The 17,717-nt window shown below is 38.3% G+C and overlaps 1 protein-coding gene across 1 annotated transcript in view; it reads left to right on the top strand.

The window, feature by feature from the left end:
• The window catches only part of Gfral (GDNF family receptor alpha like), a 49,750-nt gene that overhangs the window by 2,430 nt on the left and 29,603 nt on the right, over positions 1-17,717 (top strand). Inside the window, exons 2-5 of the mRNA XM_005377916.2 lie at positions 1,971-2,105; positions 4,010-4,168; positions 16,777-16,833; positions 17,602-17,713. Of these exons, the coding sequence (XP_005377973.1) occupies positions 1,971-2,105; positions 4,010-4,168; positions 16,777-16,833; positions 17,602-17,713 (463 nt within the window). The remainder of the gene's footprint in view (positions 1-1,970; positions 2,106-4,009; positions 4,169-16,776; positions 16,834-17,601; positions 17,714-17,717) is intronic.

The raw sequence follows: 17,717 nt of genomic DNA, 5'->3' as shown, positions 1-17,717 counted from the left end.
AGAAGTGCAAGGTACAATGTCACTGATAGACTTTGCCATTCTAGAATGAAAGAATAAAGGAATAAAAAAGAATCACACTGAAGCAAGCCCAAAACTCAGCAGGAAAACATTAAGTCTTATTGCACATGTCTAGAACCTGGAGCACACAAAGGTGACTCATGAATTCTAGGGACTTGAGAGACTCCACCCTTATGGCCGTGCTGGTTACAGATTATGTGGTTTATCTTTTGGGTTGGATCCATGCAGCTTTCCTCTACAACAATTCTACTTTCCTGGCAACTGTAGTTTGTAGGTTCTCCATTACAACTTTGGCTTCATTTCCACAACTTTATGCACTGCTCTCAGCAGCTTCTTACCTGGCCTCCCTAGTCTTCCTCTGAAATCTGGGTGGAAGTCTTCCACAACTCTCGCATTCTGAAGGTCAATAAACCATCATATTTTAGATGATGCCAAGGTCTGTGAGGCATTAACCAGGACCCCTTGGGCCATGGCTGTAGTGGTCTGTGGGTGCCTAGATGGTTGTACAGAGTAAAATGAATCCTGGGGAGCCAATTCCATAGGAGGCCTTTCTTGAGGAACGGTCTCAGGGACTCTTCTCAAATGAAAGTGTGATACTTTTTCACTCTTGAGTCTGTTATACATAGGTTCTTGCTGATTTCTGAATTTCCCTCATGCTATCTTCTTGTTTCTGTAAAAGAACTTCTTCTCTTTTTTAACTGTGCTAATATATTTATCAAGATTTTGGCCCCAATTTTACAAATTTCCTTTTTAGGCCAATATTAAAGATCTTAAAAGTTTTAAAAAATTTTCTAGTCTTATTTTTGCCTTTCATTTCCACCATAAATCTGGATAAAAACAGCAATAGCCATGTAACAGCCTGAATGTTAGGCTGCCTTGAAATGTCCTCCAGCAGATCAACTATTTGTTGCCCTTAATCTCAGCTTCCTGGAAAGTCTTAGAACATGGGCAAAAATGTAGACTTCTTTTTTCAAAATGTAACTTGCTTGGCCTCTAATACATCTCCCCCAAAGAATCCTGATTCCAAAATGAAAACTCATGAGCCTGGTATTTACTGTCCAAATTCTTAGTGACAGAGTCTTCAGAGCAGAACTTCCCTCAACCTTTTGGCTTTCTGCAACCCGTATCTCCACATTTGTCCTGCAAACCAGTCCCAAAGGCTTCTGAGCAATATGGTTACATATCATCCCAGCAAGAACCCCATATCTGAGCCCAATTTTCTGTATTAGTCCACCTTCCCTTCCCTGGGACATACTACCTGATACCCACAACTTAAAGGAGGAGAAATTTAATGTTGCTTACAGCTTCCAGGGATTCAGTCCATGTGGTTTGGATCCAAGTCAAGAACATCATGGCAGAAGGATGTAGTGTAACAAAAGTGCTTAGGAAGGGCCCAAGGCCAATATATAGTATTCAAAGTCAAGCCTTGATGACCACCTCTGACATACGCAGAAGTATGTTTACTGATTACCTAGGTGACTCCTAAGCTAAGCTTAGCTATCTCTGTTACCAAAGGGATAGACAGTCTCAAAATCAAATAAATCCTTAAGATGGCTATTGGCAAAAAGAGATGAAACAAAGCCTTAAAATTATGAATTATGACATTAAGGAGGCGACTGGATACAACTGAAGAATAGTTTTGTTTTGTTTTGGTTCGGGTTTTTTGGCACCAGGAATCTAACTCAGGGTTTGTGCTTGTCAGGCAGCTGCTGTGTGAAGAATAGTTTTGCTAGAACAATACTCATAAATTAAAAATTAAGAAGTGAATAGATGGTGAGAATGAAAAGTGAATATGGTATTAGAGAAATATAAATTTATAGCAGATTACTTTTTACAATGTTTTATTTTCTATAATTCTAGTTTTTAGTATTAGTAACTTAGATTTGGAGATCATGGACACCAAATTGTAACGCTGCAAATTTGTCTTCCTGTAATTCTTTTGGCTGTTCAAGCTATGGGACTCAGCTCAGAAAATAAATCTACTTCTCATACTCAAGATTGTGCATATTTAAGGCAGCAATGCCAAAGTGATGGAACTGCATGTGAACATGCTTGGCGAATAGTGGAAGATGCCTGCGGTATTTCAGGTAAAGTGATTTGCTAAAAGTGAGCCGAGATGACTTCCTTTTTACAAAGATAAAAATAAAATTTGACAATGACTAAAAAAGTTCTGAGAACAAAGCTAGTTTTGCTATAAATACCTTATTTAATCTTAGCATTCAGTTGATTTACCTTCAATCACTGATTTGTGAATTTAGTTACAAAAGAGTATTATTTGTCTTTTATGGGACCTTATATGAGACTGAGGGAAGATATGTATAACATTTCAGGTAATTTTCTTGCATATCTCACATGGATAATACTACAATTATATGCATGCTTCTCAGAATCAGAGAAAAATATTTTCTAAATAAAATATCATTTTGCTTATATGCCAATTTGTCAATAAATAGCAAGAATACTTGTGATTACATTATATATACATATGCACAATATAAATTTTATATTCTTCGGATATGTTCATTATTTTCCATTCCAATTTTATTGAAAACAAATTAAAGTTTATTTTTCTTTTTAACTTGTTATACATTCCAAACATTTGAAAAAAGAATCAGGAGTGAAGATTGAAATTTTTTGTTAAAAAATTATGTCTGAATATTCAAGTACCTGAATAAACATTCAATAAGTGTTATAGAAAGGCTCCACTCGCTTGAAGATAGACATATTTATAAAGTAATTATGTAGTGGGCTATTGCCCTAATATTGTTATGATAAAATTATTCAAAAGACTACTCTAACATGAAAAATCATCTTGTATTATGAATATTATAATCCTAGCAAAATCTGATGAACTTTCTGTAAGCGCAAGAAAATTTAGGAAGCAAAATAAAAATGTGTTCTCCTGTAGTTTATTCCGTTTCTCCTTCCTTTTCATGCTCAAGACTCCTCCCTATCCTTACTTGTTTCTTTTCCCTCACATCGTCTAGGATCAAAAGTCAGAAATCTGTAGTTCTGACAATGACAGTGTGCACAGTCTCCTCAGAGGGCTTTCTGCCCAAGGCATGACCTTGTGAGACAGAGGATGTGGAAAAAACAGGCAGTCTCTCCTTTCCTCTGTCTTTGATAAAGTACATGGAATATTTGCATGTGAAGAAGAGTTGCAGCTATCTAATCTAATACCATATTACTGTTTAGGAAAAATAATTTCAAAGGCATACTTTCCTAAAAGTGACAGTAATTTTGAAATGAAGACAAAGAATAACCAGAAAAGTCTGCTTTGTGTTTTGATGATGAAACCTCTTGCTGTATTTTATAAAACATTTTAAAATTTGCATCATGAATTAAAACTGTTTGTGTGTTCTATGATACAACTAGCAAGTCATTTGCAGTAAATTTCTGAAATATTTGCATAATTATGCGGTGCATGGAGTGGAAGTAGAAATATCCTCAAATACATAAATGAGTGAACCCAAGTAGTTGTCTTGAGGATAATGAATAAAAGAAAACTAGGGTGGAGAAATACGACTTTTCAAATTAAAGTAGAAAGTTAAACATGGGTAGTTATAACAACTTACTCATTTCTTCAATAAAATGTACTGAGTACTTCTATGAGCCAGGACCACTTCATTTCTCATAGTAAATCTAGTGCCACCTACACATCTTTCAATAGAATCCTTGAATGACACACAAAGTAAAATATCTAAACTGACAAAATAGCTTAGAGAAAAGGGCTCTGTAGTTACCTTGTACAGGGGCAGCTTAACTACGGAGACAGGCAAAACTTGGCATTATCTGTAGGAACAAAGCTATTTTAAAATGCAGAAAGGCTCTTATGAGAAAAATACATTTAAAAAGTCTCTTATGGGCACAATCTTCAGCAAACCTAGATATTAGTACAAAAAATACTGATATTGACACATTAAAAGCATTTTGGGGGAACAAACTAAAATCTATATTCAAATTAACATCTGAAGTGTTCTATCTTTATGAAATCCAGGTGACTCCTGCAAGATAACTAATTCATCACACTGCAATCTGACCATCCAGTGCTTAGTGGAAAGTAATTTCCAATTTAAACGGTGTGTCTACACTGATGACCTCTCTTGCACTGTGAACAAAGTTTTTGGAATAAAATGCATCAATAAGTCAGGTAACACCTGTTGGTCTAATGCTGGCTTCATTACAAAGCTAAATCATGATATCTTATTCTTTTCACATGTTTCTGGGCTTAAATTTGTAGTATTTTGTTGATGTATCTGTGCCTATGCAGGATGTTGACATGTTTTTGTATAATATCTTTGTCTGGCTTTTTTATCTGACTGATGACGGCCCTTTTAAAATGAATTGGGAAGTATTTCCTTTCCTTATATTATCTGGATTAGTACACGAAGAATTGGGTTATCTCTTCCTTCAATTATTGGTTTGATTAACCACTGAATATAACCGACTACTCTTCATGGAAAGTCTAAATATAAATGCAATATGCTCAACTGGTATAGTAGTGTTCTTGGTATCTATTTGTCTTGAGTGAGCTTTGGCTGTGTCTTCCATTTGCTTCATTTATGTTGGAATTTTTAGTTTCTATTTTAACATTTCCTTTAGAGTTTCCATCTTTCTTGTAAAGTTGCTCTTAATATAATTTAGTTTTCCTTTAAAAAACCACTAGAAGTTAGTGTGATATTTTCTCTTTCATTGAGATTTTGATAATCTATGTCTTCTCTCTTGTTCTCTAATTTGCTCTTTATTTCTTTTTCGGAAGGATTAAATTGTTCTTTAATTCCTAGTTTCCTAAAATGAAGGGCTATATCACTGATTTAAGCTTTTCTCTTTTATTCATACAGGCATTTAATATTGTGATTTTTCTCCCAAGTACTGTCTTAGCTACATCCACAAATTTGTGTTTTAATTTGTATTTAGTAGTTCAAAATATGTTCTACTTGTCCTGTGACCTCCCCTTTGACTCATAGTGCTAAGGTAAGCAGAAACACTGAAATGACACCCAGGATTTAGAGGCAGATTAATTTATGTCAAAAGGCACTGATCTGGATTGTTGTAGTAGGGATTTGCAAGGGAAACAATTTAATAGAGGATATATAATTTATAGGATTATTTTATAATAGTCACCTAAAGAGTCAAATACAAAAGAGTGCAGGAAACCCATTCACACACTAATGACCCAAAGAATCCAGCTGCGGGCCTGATCCCAGGGCAATGTCTTGCATGAGTTCAACAGAAAACAGAGAGCCCATGGCAATGTCCTCCATGAGTCCAGCTGGAGGCCTAGAGCCATGACAATGCCTCATGCAAGTCTGTATCAAGGATCTGCACTGGAAAGGCCCAAAGGTCAGTGGTGGAAACCAGGAAGTCTGTGCCAGAGGGATGAAGGATGTGTGCCAGCAGGCTGTGCTAGAGCCAGGAAGAGATGCTTATGGTAAGGACCAGAGCTTCCCTGAAAAGTACCTCAGCCATCCTAAGGGATGAGATCCTGAGCTCCTCTGATGATCACAGCCAAGTTCATATCAGGAAAACCAACCTGACAGGCTTCTTCAGGAGAATGAGCAGTGCACCACCTTCCCTTCCGGAGCCAGGAAGCAAAGCAATGCTCAGAGTAAGGATGAAAGATCCCCCAAAGTGAACTGCAGCCATTCTCAGCAGCAACAAGGTTCCAAGCTCCTTTGACAGTGAGAACAGCTGAGTTCATAAGGGGAAAGCCAGCATGACAAGGTCCTCCAGGAGAACCAACAGCACCACCTCTTCCCCTTCAATTCTCCTTTCTTATTTTGTTGGCAACAATCCTCAGGTGGGCCCACTACACCCAGCACCACGCTGGTTCAGCTCAACTCAGTGTTGGCCACAAGTTGTCAGTCCACCTCAGGATCACTCCCAAAACATCAGGCCATGATCTCTGGTGGTCCAGACATCTTATATGGGATAAGCAAGTAGAATGCACAGAAACAGAATGGCTTGTCCTTTGGGGATTAGTTCTTACAATATGCATCATAGTGCCAGCTGTGCATCACGGCCACCGCTGTTTCTAAGAAACAAACGTAACAGGGACTGTAATTGGAACTATTACTTGGGCAACTAACAGACTGAACTATACTGGCTAAGGGGGCATCTTCTGCTACATTTCCCTCTCTTTTAGTTTCCTTGGCAAATCATTGCTGGGTATGTTATATGTGATATTCTGAGACAAGGCCCGACTAGAAGCAGTAATATTGGAGCTGTCAGTCTTTCTAGAATAGGCCCTAGCCAACATCTCCAAAACTGAGAATTCCCCCCAGGAGTTTCTGGTTTGTTTCCCTCATTATAGGGTTTTAGGAAGAGATATGATTTAGGCCCATCTTTCTGTAGCAATCCTGTGAACGGATTCTTCAGGTTTCAGCCATGCATGGACCGGTCAGCATCTGAAATGAGAAGGGCAGGGCTTTGAGTGTGTTGTCTCTTTAGAATGAGCTTCAGTGGAGCTGTCTGGTCCAGGTAAATTTTTCAGAAATTTAACAGGACTCCAGAATGGTGGATCTAAAACTGGAATTCTGACACTTTAAGAGCTGTTAATATGGTGTGTGCAGGGGCATCTACAGGTATAGCTGGTCTTTTAGCTAAACTGGTTACAAATTATCCCAGGAGGGAACTCTTTCAGAACTTTATGGCCTGTATGTCATATGTAATTTTTATTTAATCTTTTAAAAGTTCTGCCAGCTTTTGAATTATTTCTGCTACAAATGCAGGCCCATTATCACTGTCAATAATCAAGGACAGGTGCTATCTAGAGATGACTTCTCACAGTAGGACCTACAAACTTCTGTTGTCTTGGCCAGCCTGAGTGGGTATAGAAAAGCAGTAAGTCATGATAGCTGGAAGTCAAGGCCGGTGACACAGACTGAAGCCTGAGCTGTCTGCAGGGGTATGGGTGTCAGCACTGTGGTCTGAGCTTGCAGAACATATAGTGGGGGCAGGTCTGGCTCTGATGAAGGTGGATCTTCCAGGTAAATTTTTCTGGCTGAGGTTGATATTTTGGTCAATTGGATCTTAGAAGTGCAGGTTGTGTGTCACTGGTGGCAGGTTTCCAAACAGCAGTAGGAAGCAGTAGCAGGAAAGCTTTGGCCAAAATAAATTTTTCCAAGGTGACCACAGCATATCTAGCCTGTCAGACTCCATTCCTAGTACAGCAACTTCCATCCATAAACAGGGTGTACTCAGCATCCTTCAGGGTTCATTTCACAGGTATTCAGGAAGTATGTGTATGTGGCTCCTGGACAGTTAGGTCCTGGCCTAAGCTGAGCTTGTCAGATTTCTTGATCAGAAGGACAGTGGATATTAGAATGTGAAGGCAAAGGGGAGGCAGCCCTTAGCGATTGGATCCAAGTATCTGCACAGGTGGGCCACTGGGCATTCGCAGGGGCTGAGAGTCTGAGTACGCATCATTGTTTTTGTGAACTCAAGGCTCCAGATTCTATAGAAGCCAGCAGCTCTAGGAAATTTGCAGAGTTTCTTTCTTGTAACCAGTTTCTGCCAGATACTGCAGCAAAGCTTTTATGCTTATTTTAGCAGGCAGCCTGAGTGTCATTAGCCAGGTGGGAAGCTAGTGAAACAAATTTTTGAACCTTTGGGAGGTTGAGTAGGTCAGTTGATTTTTGAGTTCAGAACTGTCTTTCCATTTAAAGGCAAAGAGGGGCTGGCTGTCAGGAGCCAACCAAAGGCAGGAGAAGGCATTCTTTAGGTCCAGGCAGGTGTACCAGCAGGCTGTGGGTGGCAGAAGACTGAGACAACATATATGGAGGACAACTGCAGTGGCATGGGCAGGTTGGAGATCTTGAACTGGCTTTACAGGCAGGAAAGTGGTATTTTAGCAATTTAAAAGTTTATAGACATTTTGCAGTTTTGAGGCCTCATTTTTTCTTTCTCAGCAGACCATGATGGAGCTGGAAATCCAGTATCAGCTTTTAAAAGCTGTCACTGGCAGCAATGTAGAAGATAGGAGAAAAAGTAACCAAGAGATGCAAGCCAGGGCTACTAGTTAAAAAGCTCTCAAAATAACTGAGAGAGAGGTGACACGTGCCCAAGCTAATGCACTCATTCTGAGAATTATCAGACATACTGAGAGCATATTTATGAATTATACTCAACAGGAAATGATGACCAGTTGGATATGTGGAGTAGGAAGTGAATTAAGCTGACATTTAAAGGTACTTATGTACAATAAGATAATAAAGTTTTTAAAAAGTAAAGCGTTGGGGAAAAAAGTACTGACTTACACGTTTATATTTTAAATATAACATATATTTGGAAATACTGCATTTGACACACTTTGGGACATTGATATTAGGAACATTCTTTTTATATTCTTCATGCTAAAATACAATTTAAATCAAAGAATAAAGGAGCATGTTTCATCTAGTTGAAACTTGGAAGCAGGACCTTGAAATGAAGAGAAAATTAGCCAGCCATGGTGGCACAAGCTTGTCACCACAACACTTGGAAGGCTGATGTAGGAGGATCACTGAAAATTTGAGGCCAGCCTGGATTACAAAATGAGTTCAAAGCCAGCCTGAACTGCATAGTGAAACCCTGTATCAAAAAAACCAGAGAGAGAGAGAGTGAGAAAGAGAGAGGGGGCCAGGCATGGTGGTAGACACCTGTAATCACAGCTTTTGGGAGGCTGAGGCAGGAGAAGCATCATGAGTTTGAGACTAGCCTGAGCTACAAAGTGAGCTCAAGTCCAGCCTGAACTGCTCAGTGAGACCCTGCCTCAAAAAGACAAAAACAAAGAAACAAAAACAAAAGGAGGGGAGAGAAAGAGAAAGAGATAGAATTAAAATAGAGATACAGATCAAAGATTTTAAAGTATATAAAAACATGAAGGAGAATAAAACTTGCCAGGAAAGGAAATATAATGAGAAAAAAGTCTTTTAAGAATAATTTCATAATCTAGTTAAGGAAATGAAAAGTTTGTGATGATAGGAAAAGAAATTGTAATTGTACAATTTTTGAAGCCAGTGAAAGTGAAGACACAGAAAAAATAATTACAAATGAGGAAAAGTCAAATTTTGTAAGGCCTGAAAACAGCATAACTTTGCTAATTAGTAGGTCTACTAGTGTTAGATTGTAGTTTACAAAAAATATAAGCACACTGAAATGTTAATTAAAATATGTGTTAATTTTGTTTCACAGCAACAAGCCACTCATTCTCAATAGCTATTTTTCATTAGTATCACTTATTCCTGGACAAGTTAGCTGCAATCTGCTTCAAAATAAAAAATGGTGGACATGGAGCTCAGTGCCAAAGTACTTGCCTGTGTTCAATCCTGGTAACCAGGGAAATATACATATATAGGATCTCTAAATAGAGAAAACATATCTGTGGAATTAAAGCTTCTTGAGATGGCAGTGAAATTAAGGAAGCATTTTCTAAAGAAGCTGTTTAAGAACTAAAAATATCACACCCCTAAATTTGAAAACCCAATGCAAACATGGGCATTTGAAATGAATACACACTTCTCAGATGAAGAAATACAAACAACAAATAAATATATAAAAATGCTCAACATCACTGGTCATTAAAAAATGCAAATTAAAACAACACTGAGATCCTATCTCATTCCAGAAAGAATGGCTGTCATCAAGAAATCAGCTAATGACAAATGCTGGAGGTGCTGTGGGGACAAAGGAACCACTTTCTGTTGTTGGTGGGAGTGTAGATCGGTACAACCATTATGGAAATCAGTATGGAGAGTCTGAAAAACTAATACTAGAGGTTCTATTTGACCCAGCTGTTCCCCACCTAGGTATCTTCCCAAAAGAATTAAAAGCATCATACAACAGTGATATATGCAAACCCAAGCTTATAGCAGCACAATTTATAATAGCTAAATCTTGGAAACAGCCCATATGCCCATCAACAGATAAATGGATAAAGAAAATGTGGTATTTATCTATAATGGAGTACTACTCTGCCATAAAGAAAGATAAACTTGAATCATTTGTAAGAAAATAGTGCACCTCAAGACCATAATCGTAAGTGAAGTAAATCAGACACACAAGTTTAAAAATCACATTGTTTCTCTCATGTGAGGAATCCAAAGGATGAACAAGGAGCATAATGGAGGATAGATGCTGTGAAGTCAGAAGAACATGTTCAAATAGTAAGGGGAACATGGGAGGGGAGGGGAAGGAAAAGAAAGGAAAGGGGAAAAAATGGAAACAAAGCTTTTGTAAATGAGGAGCAGAAGTAGGTTGTAAGGGAGGAGGGGAAATGAGGAAAAATAATTAAATGAATTTGTGCAGGTGCAAATTCCCTGTGATGAATGTGATCAACATGTATGACAAATATGCAATAATAAAAAATAAAGTTAAAACATAAAAAGGTTATTTAATGGGGAAATAATGAAAAATAATTGAGAAGCACATTAGCAAAGGCACATTTCCAGGAGAAAATGGAAATTCATAAACATGAAAAATAATAGAATATATGTATTTTACATTAAGTGTGATTTCTAACAACCATCATGAAAGTTTAGTGAAAAGTCAAGAGTAAATGATAAGGACAAAATATCACTAAAAGAAATTCGGCATTAATATTATGTAGGTCCACAAACTTTTACAAAATATCCTGCTTTTTATCTCAACGTTTAAAATATAAGATTACTTGTAGTAGCTCAGTCCCTTAAAATAATTTTTCAATGAATTTTGCAAGATCATTGGTATTGAATATTCCCAAATGGCATGTCTTTATGCTATATAAAAGCATATAAGAATCCTAAATAAACTTCCTTAATGTTATCATTCTTTTACTTTATTTATAGAAGAATCAGTTCTGTCCTCAGGGTTGGCTTCACAGTCAGCTACCACACAATGGTCCCACAAGACAGATACATCATTAGTGGCTGAGAAACAGAGGGACTGTGTCACAGCAGCGCGTGTCTGCAACGAATCACAACACTGCGTTCTGTTATATGAGAATTTTAACAGAAGTTGTGGCAAAACGGCAGAAGAATGTAAAAGCCTTGGTGGAAGACAGCTCTGTGAAGCACTAAGAGAAAGTCTAAAAGAAACTGTTCTGTGGAACTGCCAGTGCAATGATTCTTCCAACACAGACTGCAATCAAATTTGGGAAGATCTGATTGAAGATGTTTGTATACAGGATGATGGAGTGAATGAAGTTCCCACCTTCAGTGGAGACGATGGAGATGGATTCAATCAGGAGAGTGTTTCAGGTTGGTATTCGAAATGAATTTAGGAACACAGTATAATCACAAAAATGAATTCAGAAAGTTTAATTTCTGATATTAACTCAATCATTTCTGTGTCTGTTAATCCTAGATTAAAATAAAATACTGGGTACCGTGAATATGTCCAAAAGGAATTATGAAGAAAAAAAAAACCTGTACTAAGAGTTTGGCAAAATGTTACTTTCATTCCTTTACTCATTGACTCATTGATCAAATACTTGTGGAACAATACTTGTGGAACTTATGACACGTACAGTGTCATAGGTTCTATACTGTGCAATTTAAAAATAATTGCTCTTTTACTGAAGAAGTTTACTACTTTTAGAGCTCGCTATTTTTAAAAGTTGAGTAAACAGATAAAACATGGTAAGATTGATTATTTGATTGGTTGGTTGACTGACTGATTGACTGATTTTTGAGCACCTACCACGTTCCAGGCCATGTATTAAATCTTTGAGTAAAAGAGTAAATTAAACAACCCAAATCACTGTGCTCTACCAGTATTCGTCCTAACCTGAGGAGTTTGTATCAATTTCCCTGGAGAAGCTGAGACAGAGGTTTGTGTGCAGAAAATATATTCAGGTGGGCACTCAGCAACAAAATCTACAAAAAGGACCCAGAGTAGTATAATGCAGTAGAGTTTGTGCAGAGAATTTAACAGGCTCCATATTAGGCTGCAGCCTCACCAGCATTTGTTATTGGTTGATTTCTTGACAGTAGCCATTCTTTCTGGAATGAGATGGAATCTCACTATTGGAATGGCCACCCATGTTCAGCATCTTTTCATGTGAGCATTTTAAAAAAATTATTGGCCATTTGTACTTCTTCATCTGAGAAGTTTCTCTTCACTTCAGATGCCCATTTTTGGATTGGAGCTTTAAATGAGGGGGGGCTAAATTTTGAGTTCTTTACATATCTAGATACGAGTCCTCTGAGGAGTAGCTGGCAATTTTTTCCCATTCTGTAGGTTGTCTCTTCACTCTTGATGATTTTCTCTGTTGTTCAGAAGCTTCTTAATTTGATGCAATCCAACTGGTTAATTCTTTATAACATTTCTCTGCAATGGCGGTTTGGTTCATAGTCTTTGTCTACACCTATGTTTTCAGGAGTTTTACCTATTCTGTTTTCTAGTAGACCAAGTGTTTCTGTTTTACTATTTAGATCTGAGGTCCGTTCTGATTTTATTGAGTGTCTGGTGAGAGATATGGGTCTAGGTTCAATCCTTACCATGAGTAAAGGCAGTTCTCCCAATACCATTTGTGAAAGAAAGAGGCTATGTTCCCTCCAGTGAAGGTATTTGGCCCCTTTGTCAAAGGTAAGATAACTAAATGTGTTTGGAATTGTTTCTGCATTTTTCATTCTGTTCTATTGGTCCTCAAATCTTTTTGGTTTTTTTAAATCTTTTTTGAGACAGGGTCTTGCTACGCAGTTCAGGTTGGACTTGAACTCACTTTGTAGCCCAGGATGATCTCAAACCCACAAAGATCCTCCTGCCTCAGCCTCCCGAGTGCTGGGATTACAGGCATGTGCCACTATGCCTGGCTAAGTCTGTTTTTTTTTTCTTGCCAAAACCATGCTGTTTTTATCACAGCCTTGTAGTATAACTTGCAAAATGCCCTCTCTTTTGTCTTATTGTCCAGAATTTCTTTTACTATTCTAGGTCCTTCTGGTTTCATATAAATTTTAGGATTATTTTCTCCAGGTCTGTGAAGAATGGTAACTGTATTTTGATTTAGATTTCACTAATCAGCATAACAGTTTTAGAAGTATGGCCATTTTCACTATATTGGTTCTGCTTATGCAGGAACAGTACATCTTTCCATTTTCTGACATCCTCTTTGATCTTTTCCAGAGTATAACAGTTTTCACTGCAGAGGTATTTCACTTACTTTGTTAAGTTAATTCCTAAGTATTTCATTTTTCTTGATGCTAGATCATATGAGCAAGGAAATCATAATTATCAAGGAGAAATTAATGCAATTGAGACTAAAAGTCAATACAAAGAAATCAATAAATCAGAGTTGGTTCTTTGAAAGATTAAATGAGACAGACAAATCCTTAGCCAACCTTTTCAACACAAGGAAAGAAAGAACTAAATTGATGCAAATAGAAATGAAAAGGTTGAAATCACAAGGGATTCTGCAGAGAACATGCATTCGGATAAAATGGAAAATCCAGAAGAAATGGATAGATTTCTAGATATATATGAATTGCCAAACCTGAAGCAAGAAAACATAGAAAAGCTGAATAATCCAATATCAGTCTATGAAACAGAAGAGGTAAAAAAGTACCAACTAAGAAAAGCCCAGGTCCTGATAGATTTACTGCTGAATTCTACAAGAAATTAAGAGAAGATCTAATGCCACTACACCTCAAACTCTTTAATGAAATTGAAACGGAAGTGATACTCCTAAAGTCATCCCTGGAAGCAAGCATGGTGCTGATACAAAAGCCAGAAAAGAGCCATATACAAAAAACTACAGACCAATCTCTTTAAATAAGTATAGAGGAGAAAATTCTCAATGTAGCAATCATCAAAAAAGATTGTACACCATAACCAAGTAAGATTTATCTCAGATACAGAGACTGTTCCACATACACAAATCAATAAATGTAATATACCATATCCACAGAACCCAGGTCAAAAACATGATCATCTCAGAAGATGCAGAAAAAGCATTTGACAAAGTCCAGTATCCATTTATGATAAAACCATAAAGAAATTGGAATAGGTCTTTATCTTCATCTGATAAAAGCCATCTATGACAAAGCAACAGCCAATATTATACTAAATGGATTAAAGCTGAAAGCTTTCACTCTAAAATCAGGAACAAGACAAGGCTGTCCACTATCACCACATCTGTTCAATATCATTCTTGAAACATTAGCCAAAGCAATTAGACAAGTGAAAGAAATAAAAGGAATAAATGCAGGAAAGGAAGAGGTTAAACTGTCATTCTTTGTTGATGACATAATCCTGAACATAGAAGATCCCCAAAACTCCACCATAGACTCCTAGAATTAATTTTTTAGCATTAATAACCAAATTTGGTAATAACCTAGAATTAATGACCAAATTTGGTAATGTAGCAGGATACAAAGTCAGCACTCAAAAGTCAATAATATTCCTGTACACCAAAAACTCACTGCAAGAGAAACTAGCAAACAGGGATCTTAATGGTACATCACAGCATTCCTATAGGGACAAGAGAAAATTGACTGCAGAAATATCTCTAAAATATGTGTACTCAAGCAATGAGTACTAAGTATAAAAGCACAGGGAAAAAAAGATTTGGGTGGATGGCTTATACTTTTAACTGAATGGACAGAAAAGTGCTCTGAAAAGATTAACATTTGAGTAAAAATAGAAAAAACAAGAATGAGCCAGATGGAGAGATGGGTTACTTCAGGCAGTAGTGAATTTGAAGTCCTGAGCTGTGAATCTGTCCAGAAACAGCAGAAACAGAAAGACCCTGGAGCTGGAGCTGAGAGAGTGAGTGAGAGAGGTGCAGGAAGCGAAGTCTGCATGTAACAGGCTGCATGCTCAAAATCTCTGCGGCTCTTCCTCCCAGTGATATGGTGAATGACCGAAAGCCTTCAACCTGGAGAGCCATGGTCTTTGACAGGATGATTTTGGCTTTTGTGCTGAAAATTTACTGTGGACAAGGTGATGCCCAAGGTGGAGCCCAGTTCGGAGACTTCTACAATGACACAGAAGGAACACGATGGGGGTTACCAGTGCTCAGGGTCTTGAGGCATCCAATATAGGCAGATTACATGGGGATGCCAGGAAAAGAAGAATCAGATTTTACTCATCTTCAGCACAAATGCCTTTTCATGTAGACTTTCCCCAAGGTGTGTGTGTATGTCAATTATACAGCACATATATATGAATCCATAGGAAATTAGCCTTGCCTGTGCAGAAAATTGATTGTAATAATCATACCATACAGAATAGCATACCACCAAAAAATGAAATTTATTTTCTCACAGTAAAAGTAACTCTTTTGCTGCTTGGGGATTTCTCATAAAGTAATTTCTCATAATTTCTCAAAAAGTGAGTTAATTACTCAACCCAGGCTGCTGTAACAAATGTCATAAGCTTTGTGGTTTGAAAAAAACTACAGTATTTTCTGGAGGTTGGGCGTCCCAGATCAAGGCCAACTAGGATGTGTTTCTGAGGAGGGCTCCTCTCTTCCTGGCTTGTAATAGAAAATCAGCTCTTGCTCTCTCCTCACATCTTCTTACAAGGATGTTAAATTTATCCAATCCGATTCCCAGGCTTATGACATTTATTCTTGTCTACTACCTTTAAGGCATCCTCGCCAAATGCAGTGACATTGGAGGTAAGATTCAACAGCTGCATTTGGGCACAGGGCATTTTCTGGACTGTTTTAGTCACTGGTGCAACCTTAACAGTAAGCCTCAATGCAGAGGTATTAACGTGTAGCCGAAGGTCTAGCCTGGAAGTCTTATTTTTTAAGAAAGCTGTGTGATTCACTGAGATCTGTTTAATGATGTTAATTTCAAAGGGATAGTAACACAGATGTAGGAGTATCAGCTCTTCCTTGGAGAGAGAGCAGGTGGACTGAAGAACAAATAGTGCTCTTGGCTTGAGAATTAATCAACAGGAAAATGAAAAACAACACATAATAAGACCACCTGGGACAGTACAGGTCTGAAGAGGTCAGACACACTCAGTGGTGGGAAGGATTTTTATGTGATCGTACCATCACATATGAGCAGAGGGCTGGCAAGCAGGTATGTGGGCAGAAAGCCCATGTGTGGACAAACTGGGTCATGAAGGAACATTTATACCATAACACAAGATAGTATCTTCACAGCCAATGACACAAATGTAACTTTTATTTTGAAATGAACTTCTGGTCATATTATTCCCCTACCACATTATCCATACATCTGTTAGTGTTTTTATATTTTATTTGGGTTTGGTTAATACGTCTCCCCAACCAGGTTACAGGATGCTCAGTGACAGAAGTTGTAGGTATGCACCATTCATATCTCACTTGGTGCACTGTTCCTTGAATGAAGGTTTGTAGAATTATATGGCCACTGGGTTCACTTCTGTCTGAGAGATTTTCCAATTCCCTAGTTATAGTTCCTAAAAGTTCTTGGAGAGTAAGATATTCTGAGGTGGAAATAGTCTTTAAATTGCATTTCTATCTAGTTAAGACTGCAGCGGGATGGGATTTCTCTTTCTTTGGACAATATCTGGCTCTTCTTTACCCCAGACAGGCTCTTCATTTACATCAGCACACAGGGTCTGGTCGTTGGTGTTTCTTTAAATCTTCAACCCACTGAATCCTCAAAGCAGAGCTCTTAAACTCACTTGAACGATATTACAGCAGTTTATTTATCTTCATCTTTATCTCAGTAATTTTGAACATCAAGGGTTAAATAAGTGTCATATGAGCTTGTTTGTGTTTTTGCTTGACCATTCATAAATTCTCCTAAGAATTTTAGAAAATCATTCAATAATGAAATGGTTTCTTTGTTTTCCTTCTAGATGACATCAAAGAGGACAAAAAATTCAAACAGAACCTAATTACTCCTTCCCACCACGGTAATTTTATGTATTATTATTACTGATCTGCATTGTAAAAACTAGACAATACAATTTAAATGTTTAGTTCCCAGGCTTCTAAAATACATGCCAATACAAAATAAATGGCATGGCTTCACAGTTACAATATTACAAAATACAACCAAATATTTGCATCTCTTCCACCTGTGATGAACAGAAGCAACTGCTTTGGACATCCGTCATGTAGTCATGGATGTGCCGAGAAATATTTTACACTTGAAACCAAATTCGAGATGGTGGTTAAAATTCATGGGTATTTTGATCACATAAGTTGAACTGTTTAGGAATAAATAATTTCGTGACTATATGTAGTGGGAGGGAGGTTCATATATCTACACCTGCGTACGTTCTGTACTTTCCAGAACGTGGACATCGTTGTGTGCTAAATAACTATGTGGAGTCTTCTTTAAAGATTCCAACTGCCCCGAAAGTTCTGTGCAGCGGAAGGAAAGTGACACTTGAGCAGATGCACTGACCCTAGGCATAAGTCCAAGCGCAGTTTCCACGGACTGACCGCTCACACCTGAGGCTCTGGGCAGGCAGACGCTCTGTGTCCTACTGCGCAGGTGCGAGCCGCACACGTCCCTCCGCACGGCGCGTGCGCAGCGCACAGGGTCAGTTCACGCCCACCATAGGAGAGCAATTCTTGCCCACAACGCCACCCCGACGCCCGCCGCCGTTCGCTGCCGGGCTGCCCCGGGGACGCAGCGGCCCCTCCGTGCAGCTCCGCGGTGTGCTTGCTTTCAGGACTCGCAGGGGTGCCGTCCTGCCTGGAAGCCACGGCCGCCTGCCTGGGCGACGCGGCCTGCAACGCGCGCTTGGCCGCCTACCTCTCCGCGTGCTCCGCGCAGCGCGCCGGGTGC

Source organism: Chinchilla lanigera, unplaced genomic scaffold (genome assembly GCF_000276665.1).
Source record: "Chinchilla lanigera isolate Chin_1 unplaced genomic scaffold, ChiLan1.0 scaffold00010, whole genome shotgun sequence".
Classification (NCBI taxonomy): domain Eukaryota; kingdom Metazoa; phylum Chordata; class Mammalia; order Rodentia; family Chinchillidae; genus Chinchilla; species Chinchilla lanigera.
This window is presented reverse-complemented; position numbering and strand designations above follow the sequence as displayed.